We start from the raw sequence: 14,781 nt of genomic DNA on the forward strand, positions 1-14,781 counted from the left end.
AAAAATCTAGGAGTTATCCCTGTATCATCTCTTCCCTTTCCACCCACTTCTCATCCATCTCCAGACTAGAACCTGAATGATTCCATTTTTCCCTATTATGTCTTCTGTCATTCTGATCCAAGCTACCATTATATTTTGCTTGGATTACTGAACTATCCTAATAGTTTGTCCTTACAATTCATTCTTTACTTAGTATAAAATCAAACCATTTTATTTCCTTGGTTAAAATTCTCTAAGCTGTTTAGTACACTTAGAATCAGATTCAAACTGGTCTGAAATACACACCCTGTGTGACTTAGCCTCTGCCTCTGTAGCTAACTAAGGCTCCCCTGCATCATCACCCAGGTTTCCCCCACCACCTGAGAAGCCTCGGCCACACTGGCCCCGTGGTACCTCCAACATGCCAGCCAAGCTTGTTCCCACTCTGGCCTCTGTGCAGCACGTTCAGTGCCTGGAATGCTATTCCATTCTAATTTTCTTGTGGCTTGGTATTGAATGTTCAGGTATCAGCATAAATGCATCTTCTTAGAAAGGCTTTCCCTGGCTTCCCAAATTAAAGTTGCTGCTCTGTCTCTCTGTATTTCATTACCCTTTAATTCTTTAAGGCAAGACATTCATTTCCTTCTGATATTTTATTACTCATCTACCTATTTATCTAATGTCATCTGCCTCTCATACTTACATGTGACCTTTGTGAAAGCAAGGACCGTGCCCTGTATCATGTGCCTAGAATAATGTCTGGCAGGGAGTATACGCCCAATAAAACCCTGAATAAACAGTTTAAGCTAAAAGTCTCCAAAAACTATAGCTTTAAGTGTTGAAATAATGGGGATAATTATCCCGTTGATTTTGGTGAATGGAGAATTAGAATCCAGGCTCAGACCGGGGTATGGTGAGTAAGGAACATGCTGTGGATTCAGTATTTAGTACGGCTGCATTAACAATCCTGTCTTTATTTAAAGTTGTGATATTTTGTTCATCATGGATTATATTGGCATTAATTCTGATTTTTAAAAATATTGCATTAAATATCATTGCTCTTAAATATTATTATTAAAAAAATAAGTAACATACAGTAGTATTTCTCTGGATTACTACTGTTTTGCCCTGCCCCCCAGTCCCGTATCAGTCTGTTCTCTCATTTTCCCACTTGAACTTTGTATTGTAAGTTACCGCAAGTATTTACTGAGTACTTCTGTGTGCCAGGCATTGCTCTTTACTTGGATTAACTCAGTGAAAACTCACAGCAGAGCTGTAAAGTGCGTGGTAGTATTCTAGATGAGGAAACAGGCATTGAGAGGACAGGTCACTTACCCAGGTCACTGAGCTGTACGGAGCAGGAACCAGGATAGCCAACATATGCAGAAATAGACTTATAAAGTGGGAGAGAGAATAGGATCTTCAACATCCTGGCATATTTTCTCTACCATTCTTGAGAGGCCTTTAACTGTGCAATGTGCCAGGGAGAGGTTGGTCTGCTAGCTGGGTAGGGAAGTAGAGGAGAAAGAGGAAACAGCGGTAGTATCAGGGAGCTGCTTTTGGAGAGCTGGTATGTTCCCTGTATTCTGTTGACCACCATTTGTGTGCACATCAGGGGACATGAAAAACCATGTGTTTGGATCAAACACTCCATTATATTTGTAGATAAATCTTCCACAGAATAGCTTTAAAGTGTAGAATTACTTGGGGAAAAAAGTTTTGGGGCTATTAAAAAAAATCATTGCACACCATACATAAAAGTATAGATTAGCCCTGGCCGGTTGGCTCAGCGGTAGAGCGTCGGCCTAGCGTGTGGAGGACCCGGGTTCGATTCCCGGCCAGGGCACACAGGAGAAGCGCCCATTTGCTTCTCCACCCCTCCGCCGCGCTTTCCTCTCTGTCTCTCTCTTCCCCTCCTGCAGCTGAGGCTCCATTGGAGCAAGGATGGCCCGGGTGCTGGGGATGGCTCTGTGGCCTCTGCCTCAGGTGCTAGAGTGGCTCTGGTCGCAACATGGTGACGCCCAGGATGGGCAGAGCATCGCCCCATGGTGGGCAGAGCATCGCCCCATGGTGGGCGTGCCGGGTGGATCCCAGTCGGGCGCATGCGGGAGTCTGTCTGACTGTCTCTCCCTGTTTTCAGCTTCAGAAAAATGAAAAAAAAAAAAGTATAGATTAGTTAAATATAAAATAGAAAGCCATAAAAGCCAGAATAAAATCTATTTATGGGGCTTTTTAAAAAACATAAACCAATTAAAGAAATCACATAAGAAAGCACAGATGAATTAAATACAAATTTTAAATTTACGTATCAAATTTTGTCAATAAATGAAAAGAAAATGACAAATAAGGGGCATATTTTTACCCAAGGATTAATTGTTTAAAAACTCAATTCTCGGAGAGCAATAAGAAAGACACTGAGTCCTCAAGTTAGAAAAATAAATAAGCCAGTTCACAGAGGAAATACAAATGACTAAATAGGAAATGAGTTTTATAAGTAAAGAAATAAATTAAAACAAAGATTTGTTTTTATCTGCTAAATTGTAGGTATTTAAAGAAAGTATAGCATTGGTTAAAAGAATGGGATAAAGAAGAGTCTGCTGGGTTTGTCAGCTGGTACAACGGTCTGTGGTCGGACTCCCTGAGCTTATTCACCTAGCTGCACTTCTCTGCTGGTCTTCTGAGGAAGTGGAAACTCAGGCAGAGGTTTTTCTTCAGGGTTGTTGATCACAACATTGTTTATAAATTGAAAACTAGAAATATTAGAAATGCGTTTCAACAGGGAAATTGTTCAGTGATCACACACCTATATGATTGCTTATCAGACAATCATTAACTGTTTCTGAAGAATATAATTAGTATCTTGGAGTAATTATCACAATATGGTAAGTGAAAGATAATAGCATTATTTCCGTTTTAGAACAGAAAAATGCATTTGCCTAGAAGAGTAGATTAGAAAAAAGTATATCAAAATGTTTTAAATTTTAGCAATTTTGAAAATTCTTATGTTTTTCTGAATTTCCCATAATAAATATTTATAACTTTTATGAATTGGAAAAGTATTTTATAAAAAGAAAACTTGTGAAGACAGATTAGGAGGCCTGGACAGACAGGAGACCTTCGTATATTCTAGTTCAGCTCCCTAATTAGTTGTCAACCAGCAGAATCCTGAACAAGTCACTTCCCCTCCTTGTAAAGTAAGTGAGTTCAGGACTTATCAGAAATTTGCTCTAAAACATACCCAGAAGCAGAAGAGTGAGCATTCACTCCTCAGGAAGGCAAAGATGGGGAGAGATTAGGCAGGTTAGCTCACAGTCACCCCCTGAAAAAGCTTTAGTGTGCTAACATAATATAAACTTCCTCTTCTCCAAACTATACTGATGCTGGTTTTAATTGAGATATAATTATTGCACCATAAAATCCATTATTGGAGCCTGACCAGGTGGTGGCGCAGTGGATAGGGCGTTGGACTAGGATGCAGAGGACCCAGGTTCGAAATCCCAAAGTTGTGGCTTGAGCGCGGGCTCATCTGGTTTGAGCAGGGAAGGCACACCAGTTTGAGACCAAGGTTGCTAGCTTGAGCAAGGGGTCACTTGGTCTGTTGTAGTTCCCTGGGTAAGGCAATATGAGAAAGCAATCAATGAACAACTAAGGTGCTACAATGAAGAATTGATGCTTCTCATCTCTCTCCCTTTCTGTCTGTCTGTCCCTATCTGTCCCCCTCTCTGTCACACACACAAAACAATTATTGTAAAGTGTACATTTTAATGGTTTTTGATAAATTTAGAAGATTGTAGAGCCAACCAATACTGTTTGTTTGGTTTTTTTAATTTATTTATTTTTTACAGAGACAGAGAGTGAGTCAGAGAGAGGGGTAGACAGGGACAGAGAGAGATGAGAAGCATCAATCGTTAGTTTTTCATTGTGCGTTGCAACACCTTAGTTGTTCATTGATTGCTTTCTCATATGTGCCTTGACCACAGGCCTTCAGCAGACTGAGTAACCCCTTGCTGGAGCCAGCAACCTTGGGTTCAAGCTGGCGGGCTTCTGCTCAAACCAAATGAGTCCGCGCTCAAGCTGGCGACCTTGGGGTCTCGAACCTGGGTCCTCTGCATCCCAGTCTGACGCTCTATCCACTGCGCCACCGCCTGGTCAGGCCCAATACTGGTTTTTAATACACAGATATTTGCCACGGCAAGATGGGTTTTCCAAGAAAATACTCTTGCACCTTTGCATAACCTTGGAAGCATTATCAGGTACTTTCCCAGGAGGATTTTACCACTTGGTGAGATGCCCAGGACTAGTGATTTTCTAGCTATTTTTAACAAATTGCATTTTCAATGCATTTTGCCTGTCATTCCCTTAAAAACAACTTAACTGGTTGAGTTGTTATTAATAGTCCTGGTTACTACTAACTTACCCATCTCTATTCAGTTTCCATCCACAGTTGGTGAGACTAAATTTAGTTAATATCTATTCTACTTTTAAAAACTGTCTACTACTTTCTGCCAGACGCTTTTGGGGATTAAAACGTAAGTATCCCCGGCCCTGGCCAGTTGGCTCAGTGGTAGAGTATCAGCTTGGTGTGTGGAAGTCCTGGGTTCAATTCCTGGCCAGGGCATACAGGAGAAACACCCATCTGCTTCTCCACCCTTCTCTCTCTCCTTTCTCTCTATCTCTTCCCTTTCTGCAGCCAAGGCTCCATTAGAGCAAAGTTGTCCTGGGCACTGAGGATGACTTCATGGCCTCTGCCTCAGGTGCTAGAATGGCTCTGGTTGCAACGGAGTAATGCCCCAGATGAGCAGAGCATCGCCCCCAGTGGGCTTGCTGTGTGGATCTCAGTTAGGCGCATGTGGGAGTCTGTCTCTCTGCCTCCCCGCTTCTCACTTAAGAAAAATACAAAAAAAAAATAATAATAAGGTTAATATCCCCAACTATCACCCTCAAAGGACAGTCTTTAAAGAAGAGGAAGTTATGGTGTCTTTTGTATTAGAGCCACTCAGTTTGAGGATCAGGTTTCCAGTTTGAGTGTGAGAAAATATGCAGAAGGCAGAATATTATATAGTGTGTAGCCTGAAACGTGGGGAGCACATGGATTGGATTTTGACTCAGTGTTGTTAAATCAGTTTCATCTCAGTGCTATTAATTTTTTGTAGGTATGGGCTAATGATGTGCTTGTGGGTTGAAAATTCCTCACTGAAAATTCTGGTTCTACTATATCCAAGCTTATGTGGATATAGCCCAAGTTCAGCTTTGGTGGTGCTGAGATTCCACGTTTTAGACTCGTGGCCTAAACTAGTGGGCCTTAAAAGTACAGTTACTTGCGTTGTAATTGAGCTCTATGAGACTTGGGTTTGTTCTTTGCTGTTCTTATCTGGGTGCTGGCCAATCCAGAGTGCAGGGCAGAGCCATTTGGCTGGAGCCTTCACATTAATTAAAGGCTTTAGATATGGACTTCTGATGGTTTGACAATATCTCCAAATACAGTCATCAGAGGCACTGGCAGGATGAAACAAGTATATTCATTGTACAGCTTTAAATACTACCATTTTTATAATTCCTTTTTGGTGTTTCTTCTTTTTCTTGGAAGCTTATAAAAAGTAGCAGTGGTGTGAGTCTCTCTGGGCCCATAAGATGATAAAGAGAATGGACCATGAGGACCCTTGAAATCCCTGACAGTGCAGTGATCGGTAATTGCTTTCCAGGGCCCTTGAACGGAAGTTGGGGACACCAGCATTCTTCAGAACAACGACAGTAGTAACTGACACGTTTGGAGGCACTGAGCAATTCTACACAGATTGTGTTTCACTGCTCTGTTGGTAAAAGTGTGGTCCAAGAATCCAAGTTAAGTGGGAGGGAAGGTATCAAAGAGTCCATGGTAGCTTTCAACAGTAAATAACAATTCATTGTCAATTAAGAAGTCAATATATTACTGAATTTAAAACTGCCATTCTTATCGCACTAGGATGTGGAATAAGAGAAACTGTTCTATCTTTAGAGCTTAATTGGACAGAACTATTGACAGATTATAATAGTTGTGCAAATAGGCGGAATAATCAGTGTAAACTCCAGAGATGCTTAGTATGAGCAGGATACATGGAACAAGTATGGATTTGTGGCTGAAGTAGTATGTGGAAATCCTCTTGTGTTGAAAAGATTTTGGCAAAAACTAAAATGGAAGCATCAGATTGTGTGTGTGAGTGTGCATGTCTAGTATGCTGTATTCTAACAGCTTACAAAGTGGTGCGCTCCACAGTAGGATATTAAATTCACATGTGATGTTTGTTCTGATGGAAGGACATGTGAAATGAATTGGGAATTGCTGTCTGTGCTTTATCTTCATCCAATGGGTAGGGAAGGAAAAAAATTAAGTATCCCTCAAAACCAATTATGCATGCCGGATGAAGAGGCTTTTTTAATAGCATGATTCTGACACAGTCTCATTTCTGGGTGTTTTGTTTTTGTTTTTTTTTGTATTTTTCTGAAGCTAGAAACGGGGAGAGACAGTCAGACAGACTCCCGCATGCACCCGACCAGGATCCACCTGGCACGCCCACCAGGGGGCGACACTCTGCCCACCAGGGGGCAATGCTCTGCCCCTCCGGGGCGTCGCTCTGCCGTGACCAGAGCCACTCTAGCACCTGGGGCAGAGGCCAAGGAGCCATCCCCAGCACCCAGGCCATCTTTGCTCCAATGGAGCCTCGGCTGCGGGAGGGGAAGAGAGAGATAGAGAGGAAGGAGAGGGGGAGGGGTGGAGAAGCAGATGGGCGCTTCTCCTGTGTGCCCTGGCCAGGAATCAAACACGGGACTTCTGCACGCCAGGCCGACGCTCTACCACTGAGCCAACCGGCCAGGGCTCATTTCTGGGTGTTTTGATTAGCTGGAATAAGAAAAGGCAGAGTACTTGCCCAAAGGTACAAATGACTTTTCTGGGGAATATTTTCAGTCACGTATACAGAGATTACTAAAGGAGAAAATCGGTTTTATGGGATTCACACCCTGGTCTGTTTTGATATCTTTATTAACATTATTAATTTGGTGGGAGACATAGTCAAAATATCAAGGAATGAGACACCCCTGCCCGCAGTGTGCGCGCGCACACACACACTTTTATATCATGGCTCCTCGCTAGGTTTTATTTTATGTATCTTTGGAAACAGTACATTTCTATTTCTTTAGATAGGTCAAGAGTTATTTGTGCCCTGTACTGTGAAAAGAGATTAGCCATCACTGCCTTGACAAAGCAGCCCACGGGCAAGAGTCTGCTTTCTTTCATTCAGAGTGAAATAATTGTGACGTCTCTCATTATACTTTCATGTGGCCTTAGAAAATAACATCATTTTATATAATTGGGGAATAGCTGTTTTTTTTTTTATAGTACCAAATATGTTTTTCATACTAATCCTGAATAGATTGTTGAAATGTCCATTTCCAACCCCTGAGAATCTTGTATAACTACAAAAATAGGAGAAGTACATGCTCTTTGCATTATACATTTGCTAAGAACAGGCCATTTGTTTCCATGATAGAAGTCTCTATGGAACAAAGAAGCTGAGTTTTTTGCTTGGTTTGTGGTTTAGTTCGTATACTTTCGTTTGGGTCCAATCCAGTATTATAGCAGAATACTATTTTAGTAGACTAGTTTTATCATTCTGCCTACAACATTTGCATCACACAGATTTTTCTCCTAAATGAAGCTTTGGTTTCACTTTGAATTTGCTACGTGATATAATGAAATTATAGTTTGAACATAAAGTTCTTGACTGAACTTTACCTGGGAGGGATAGCCAGTCAATTGGAAGATAGCACTGAGATTCAAAATGGGTCTCCATTAGTAAAGTAGTATTCAGAAATTCAAAATTAGGCTAAATGGATAAAAGTAGGGTATAGTCAAAGCCAGGCTAAGACATTTTTGACTGTGGGCAGTAGCAATTAATTACCCTGTATTTGTGGCAGCTGTGAACAGGTGGCCCTTGAACAACTTGGGTACTTAGGGTGCTGACCTTCCACACAGATTTACAGCTTCCCTTCTTCATACGTCAACCCCAACCACTGAGTTGACCTTTGAACAATGGGGGCTTGAACTGCTCCATTATAAGTGAACCCGCACAGTTCAAACCCATGTTGTTCAGGGGTCAACTGTTGTGACAAACTCAAACTATGCAGCTGAATGCTAGTCTTGAGCATCATGCTGGCCGCTGCCAGTTAGGTCATCCCAGCCACGATGTCTCACCTCTCCAGGGCCTTTTCCTTTGTATGGAATGAGGACGAACGCATCTACCTCACAGATTTTTGAGAGGATAGAATGACTATTTCAAAGTGCCTGGCAAAGCATAAGGGATTGAACACAAATTTCTTTCAGTTTCTTATACAAGGGAGGGTATATTCAGGAAGTGGAAACCACTGTTTCCCCTGCCTATACAGGAGATTGGACTTAGACAGGGGTGGGAGAACACAGGTGGAGGGGTGCACATGGGTGTTCTGGGGGGCAGGTCTGGGTTTATTGTACGTTGCGGGAGAGTCAGGAGCCTGGATTCTGGTTTGGGCTCTATCATTTCATCATGATATAGCCTTCAGAGGAGTGGTAAGAGTGTGAGTTAGTGACTAGAAGCACTTTATAAACTACAGAGCACCTTATCAACAAGATTTATCAAGGAAGGGCAGAGGAAGAAGAGTGTACCCTCCACTGCCTTGCCTTCTCACTCCTTCATCTTATACACTGCTCCGTCTTTCCTTTGGTATTGTAATAGGCAGGGTTGAGCGGAAAACATGGCATACTCCAGCTGGGTGACCGAGGAGAGTTTTATACAGGGACTGTTTACAAAGATGTGGGCCAGGTATAGGTAGCAAGTGAGGGCTGGCGCAGTAACCAGAGCCCCACAGCAGCTGAGCAAGGGCAGGGTGTCATACAGGAACCCGAGTGGATCACTCAGCTGGACTGTGGCCTCTTGAAGGGGACACAGCTTATCTGTGGTGTTCTTACAGGGAGGGAGCTGGAAGAATAAATGCCCCCTGTCCATTCTCCTGCTCTCTCTAGTCCCCTCCTGGTGTCTCCCAATCCCATGGACTAAATCCAAATGGAAGGTCTGACCTGTGGTGGCGCAGTGGATAAAGTATCGACCTGGAATGCTGAGATCGCTGGTTTGAAACCCCGGGCTTGCCCAGTCAAGGCACATATGGGAGTTGATGTTTCCTGCTCCTCCCCCCTTTCTCTCTCTCTCTCTCTCTAATCATTAGAGTCTAATGAATAAATTAAATCTTTTTTAAAAACCCAAGTCGAAGACTCAGGATGAGAGAGCTGTTATGTAATCCTTGCTTGTCAGCCTCCTGGGGCATCAAGCAAGATGAGAAAATGGATAGGGGAACTCTGGATGTGTCTGGGGCAACAGGAAATTATCTTACTTTGGAGTTGGTTTTTGGATTTCTTTTTCTTAACTCTTAATTCCTTCCCATTCATTTACCGATCCCACATGGTCAGAAGTCTGCATTAGTGTTATGCTTAGTGATTAGGTTCAAAGAATTGCCAAAGTGTAGACTGCTCTTGCACGGCTTAAGTGAAACGCTAGCCAGTGTATGATAGTTTATACTTCATCTTGTACTTGCTTTTTTTTTTTTTTTTTGTAGTTGTTGTTTTATTTTGGGGGGGTGAGTACAGAAGCTTGTTGGGTAGCTAGGAGAAGGAGGCCCTGTTGCCTGAGTCCTTTTCTTCTTGTACCATTAAACTCACACGTTAAGATCTCTTCTTATTGTGTAGCTCTCAGCAAGCTTCTGCAGTAGGGATAATACACAAAGAAGCAATCTAGATTTTTTTAAAAAATACTTTGTATTATTTAGGAAAATAAAGGTACTAGTTTCTTTCTGTAAGTTGTTGATTGATAATGAGAAACAATTTTTTAAAAATTTATTTTTTTTTGTTTATTCAGTGAGAGGAGGGGAGGCAGAGACAGATTCCAACATGTACCCCAACCGGGATCCACCTGGCAAGCCCACTAGGGGACAATGGTCTACCCATCTGGAGTGTTCCTCCATTGTTCAGCAACCAAGCTCTTTTTAGCATCTGAGGGGGAGCCCATGGAGCCATCCTCAGTGCCCAGGGCCAACTCGCTCCAATTGAGCCATGGCTGCAGGAGGAGAAGAGAGAGAGAGATAGAAAGCAAGAATTGAGGGCTGGAGAAGTAGATAGGCAATTATCCCATGTGTCCTGACCAGGAATTGAACCTAGAACATCTATACACTGGGCTGATGCTCTACCACTGAGCCAACCTGCCAGGGCTGAAAAACAATTTCATATCTTTGTTTCTATTAGAAGTGCTCCTTTTTAGATACTTTTTTCTTAACCAGTATTCACGGTTGAGATTTCCACTTAGCCAAATAACCTCACTAGATATCAATATAGTTGCTATGCAGAAAGATCTTCATTTTTATTTGGATACTGTACTCCCTGTATACCCCATTTTAAAATAAGAGACAGTATCTAGAAACTTTTAGGCATTTTTCTCTTATCACTGTCTGACTAGCATTTGTGTAAATGCATTGTCATTTCCAAATCCAAATCCTGGCTAAACAACCCCGCCTCCTGGAAGCGGTTCAGATATTTCTCAGGGAAGAAAGCTTTTTCAAGTGTTTATTCAAAAGATGGTGTTTTCATTGTGTTTCTTAGAAGATAGATGGTTACAAAGCACTATCAAAATTCATGCTGAGTGGCTTCCCAAGGAGTGACAGGTTTTTGTTTTTTTTATTCACCTATGCCTCTGATATGGACTCTCATTCTCTGATTTGCCAAGTGTTCACTGTAGGGGGCATGTCCACCTCTGGTGATGCCGCTCTGTTCTCCTCTGAGCAGGCTGTTGGGGGATGTCACGTCCAAGCTGCTGTTTCTATTTTAAGGGGGAAACTGTGGGACGGTATCATGGTCTGATGAGCTCCTGTTATCCATCTTTCAGGGACAGGAGAGAGTGGCAAGAGTACGTTTATCAAGCAGATGAGAATCATCCACGGGTCGGGATACTCGGATGAAGACAAAAGGGGCTTCACCAAACTGGTGTATCAGAACATCTTCACGGCCATGCAGGCTATGATCAGAGCCATGGACACGCTCAAGATCCCCTACAAGTATGAGCACAATAAGGTAGGCATGGCTGCTCACGGAACCCCTGGCCACACCGTCCGCAGCGCGCGTCTGGGATGCCTAGTGGGTTTTTGAAATGTTTGTTTTTCATCTCATCCTACATGAGACTTTTAATGGCTCAATAAATTGTTTTTAAATGTTTATTCTCAGATCTTTAAAGTTATAGCTATAAAAATTGGAGTTGTGTTCTTAGCGATATCAACAAGAGACATATTTGGATGTTCAACGATAACTATGTGTGGGTTTACAGTTGAGGGGCACACATTTCATTGGGAAGACAGTTTGTAAGTTCAAGACAATTGACCAAAGCAAGGAAATTCAGAGAAGAGACCTTGCCTCAGCCTCCCACTCTTCGTGCTTCCTTGAAAAAAAAAAAAAAAAAGAATGAAAATAGCTTAAGACCATTCTGTCTGGTTTAATTTTGGATTTTGTGACTTCCTTTCAGTAGTACCACAGGCTTAATTTTACTTCAAAATGGGCCCATCTGTCACTTGCAATAACCTTTCAAACACGTCTCTCTGCAGTTGTGTTAAAGTCACGGACACTTCTAAAATCATTCGACAAAAGGGAATTTTCAGCATTTTAGAAAATAAGCCAACTTTTCCAATATCCAGCATTATCTCTTAGTTGAAATAGAAAGCTAGGTTTATATTTAGGTGACAACAAATGCTATAATTGCTCATCCTCCAACGACTGGAATAACCAACCCCAAACAAGGCCCGTGCGTGTGACGGTGGCTTCGGGCTTGAGGGACGCTGCAGTTGGCCCACAGGAAGCTCCGCAGCGCCTGCGTTGACACCAGGGAGTGATGTCTGTGCAGAGGCCCCCGCCCTAAGGGAAGGGAATCTGTTTGGAATTTGTAGAAATGTCTTTATATTCTGTTTTTTTTCCTTTTTGTAAATCAGTACTTCCACTGATGAACACAGCCTTGTTCCTTAGGGCTTATAGGTGCTGATCTTTTAGAAAGCTGGTAAAATCTCTATTGTTTTTGACAAAATACTATATTTGCACCTACAGTTATTTTAGGGTCTTTAATCAGAACTTCCATTCCTCCAGAATTTCTGATAATCTACTTGAGGATATTTCCACATTCTAGAATCAGTGGTAAGGGAATAGCAAGCAGTTGGCATGCCCTGTGAGACTCATAAGCTGAGATTTAATGCATAAAAATGAATTATAGGTAAAATAAATGAATTCTGGGTACCTTCACTTATGTTACCATCTAGAAGTTTCTAACTATAGAAATCATATTAAAATCAGGCATTTCTGTTTCTTGAACGACACCTTGAAATTAACTGGCTGTTTCTTATCAGATGCTCCTCATACTTACTTAGTTTTTTGATGGCAACAAGAGTGTTTCTCTGCAGATTACTGAGAGACCCTCCACAAATAACCCTTCCTGCTTCTGTTCTCAAGAGTGAAAAGACCTGGGTAGATTTGTGAGCCAGGGACTATGACACCTGAACCAGGTGACACTGCCTGGATATCCAGTGTGAATTTAAAAGGATAGTGGTCCCCGTGCCCTGCAACAAATCTTGTGTAAGGAATTTCTGAAATAGGCAACATGCTTGTTTTGTTGCAGTTGTAAGACAGTTCTTTAGAAGAAAAATTTTTGTTAATGCCAGTGACTTTTCCAAACAACAATTGGTGGAAAATATGATGACCTGATGAATTTTGGCCAAGTTGGAAAATGTGTGGTATGATTGACATACATTTGTGTGACTACAGACACGTTGCCAGTTTACATCTTACAATAGTCTTCCTAAGTTATACTCCCTCCCCCCCATCATCTTTTTTGGATGCTCCAGAAGAATCCTTCAGAACCTTACCTTAATGTTAGATTTCCATATGAAGATCATTTATCGTAGTCGTATAGATGTAGAAAATGGAGTGGAGTTTATGCTTATTCATAAAATACATGGAAGAATACTTAACAGTGTGTTATTTAAGCCCTTTGTATCAATTCTAATTAAGTAGACTTTTCTGTTGAATACCATTCAGTTGGAAATCAACATCATAACAATCTATTAATACATTTTTCTCAAATATCATAATTATCCCATGAAATTTTCCCATGTCTCTTAGTTACATAACACACTTCCTAAAAAAGTGACATTCGTGTGTGCTGACCTCGGAATTAAACATTCTTTAATATGTTTAATTCCCATTAAGTCAGAATATAAATTACATTTGTTCCGTTTTTTCAACATCTATATTCTAATGCGTCACACTCTCCTTGCTTCGCCCATTAACTTCCCGAGCTCTGCCCACTTCTTGACTTTATTAATGCTTGTTAAGGAATTATGTCTTCTCCTTCCTGTTCCACCCAACTGCAGCTTTCTCCTAGAGTTCTTCTCTACTCTCCCCTGTAGTACTAAGTAATCCCACCTTCCTTTAGCAGAACCTCTAGTGGAGTATACATAATTGTCCAGCTTGTGTTAATTATAACAGATTTTGTATTGATCTGATTTTCTGACTAGACTCTCCTAAGCTGCTTGAAAGTAAATGTTAATGTCAGTTCCATCTTGGTATCCTTCATTGTCCTTGGCATTGTGTCTAGTACATAGTAGAGGCTCAAAAAATTTCTTGTTTTATGAATAGGTAAGTCATTTGTAAGCCTAAATAATTAGAAGTCTTCTCTTTTTGACTCCTAAGTGGTTGAAAAGATTATTTAAATCAACAAATAGCTGTAAAAAATGTTTGTCTATATAAAATAAATGCAGTGTGCTGTCAGGGATGCAGAAAAATTTAATTAGAGTTAGGCAGAAATGTATAATTCAGAGAGAAGCCGGGGAAGAGCTAAGGGAGGGCGCACCTGGCAGGAGGAAGGGTGAAAGGGAATGTTCAGAAAGAGGAATGTACGTGCAGTGTATAAAGGGGCCGGTTTACTTGGAGCAGACTTCTCCTGGAGGAGAACTGGAAAATAAGAACCAAAATACAGTGTAGCATGTGCATGTGAAAGGTTTCAAATCCAGGCTAAGAAAGCTGAGTTTTATTTTCTTGTGTTTATGACATTTATTTAATAATAATATTTTATATTTTGGTTAGAATTTTCTACAGAAGTTTTTGGTTATAATATACTTTATATTTTGTAAATAGTTTAAGGGACTTAGTGTACATTTTATTAGCAATTAATGGAAAGCAGTGCATTGTGATTTATATTATTTTGTGACACTAAACAAATAAAATGATTATTTTGTTTTTTTAAATGTTTCTTTGTACAGCCTGCCACATTGGCCATAATCTATGGTAATAGCATAAATAAAAACAAAGACTTCCCAATATTACCCAGCCTAACTTTATACTTGCTTCTGAGTTTCATATTTTATAAGGTATGGTATAACTTACGATTGATATAGTCTGTTCTAAACTGGAAAACTACTCACAGTTTTGTTTGCTGTGAAAATGGTTCCAGCTTGGAACACCACACCAGAATGTTGGAATTTCTTTTGCTCCTGTGTGTTCTGCATTGAATCAAGAGTCCCTCTGGTTGGCTGGGGGCTGGCTGGTGCACTTGCATTGGTCCAGACCACAATCACTGCCCTATGGCATGTGATGGCATGGCATCATATGACTTTTTGTAGGCCTCACTCAGTGTTCCAGAGATCACCAGTTCAGGAGTGGCTTGTAATAAATTCCAAAATTTTACTGAATAAAGATTTGTTTTTCCCCAAGAG

The 14,781-nt window shown here is 41.1% G+C and overlaps 1 protein-coding gene across 1 annotated transcript in view; it reads left to right on the forward strand.

Moving 5' to 3' along the window:
- Nucleotides 1-14,781, forward strand: part of LOC136324327 (guanine nucleotide-binding protein G(q) subunit alpha) — a 314,246-nt gene that overhangs the window by 99,573 nt on the left and 199,892 nt on the right. The window contains exon 2 of the mRNA XM_066257045.1: nucleotides 10,920-11,104. Coding sequence (XP_066113142.1) covers nucleotides 10,920-11,104 — 185 coding nt within the window. The remainder of the gene's footprint in view (nucleotides 1-10,919; nucleotides 11,105-14,781) is intronic.

The sequence above is a fragment of the Saccopteryx bilineata genome, chromosome 2 (assembly GCF_036850765.1).
Source record: "Saccopteryx bilineata isolate mSacBil1 chromosome 2, mSacBil1_pri_phased_curated, whole genome shotgun sequence".
In the NCBI taxonomy this organism is placed as follows: domain Eukaryota; kingdom Metazoa; phylum Chordata; class Mammalia; order Chiroptera; family Emballonuridae; genus Saccopteryx; species Saccopteryx bilineata.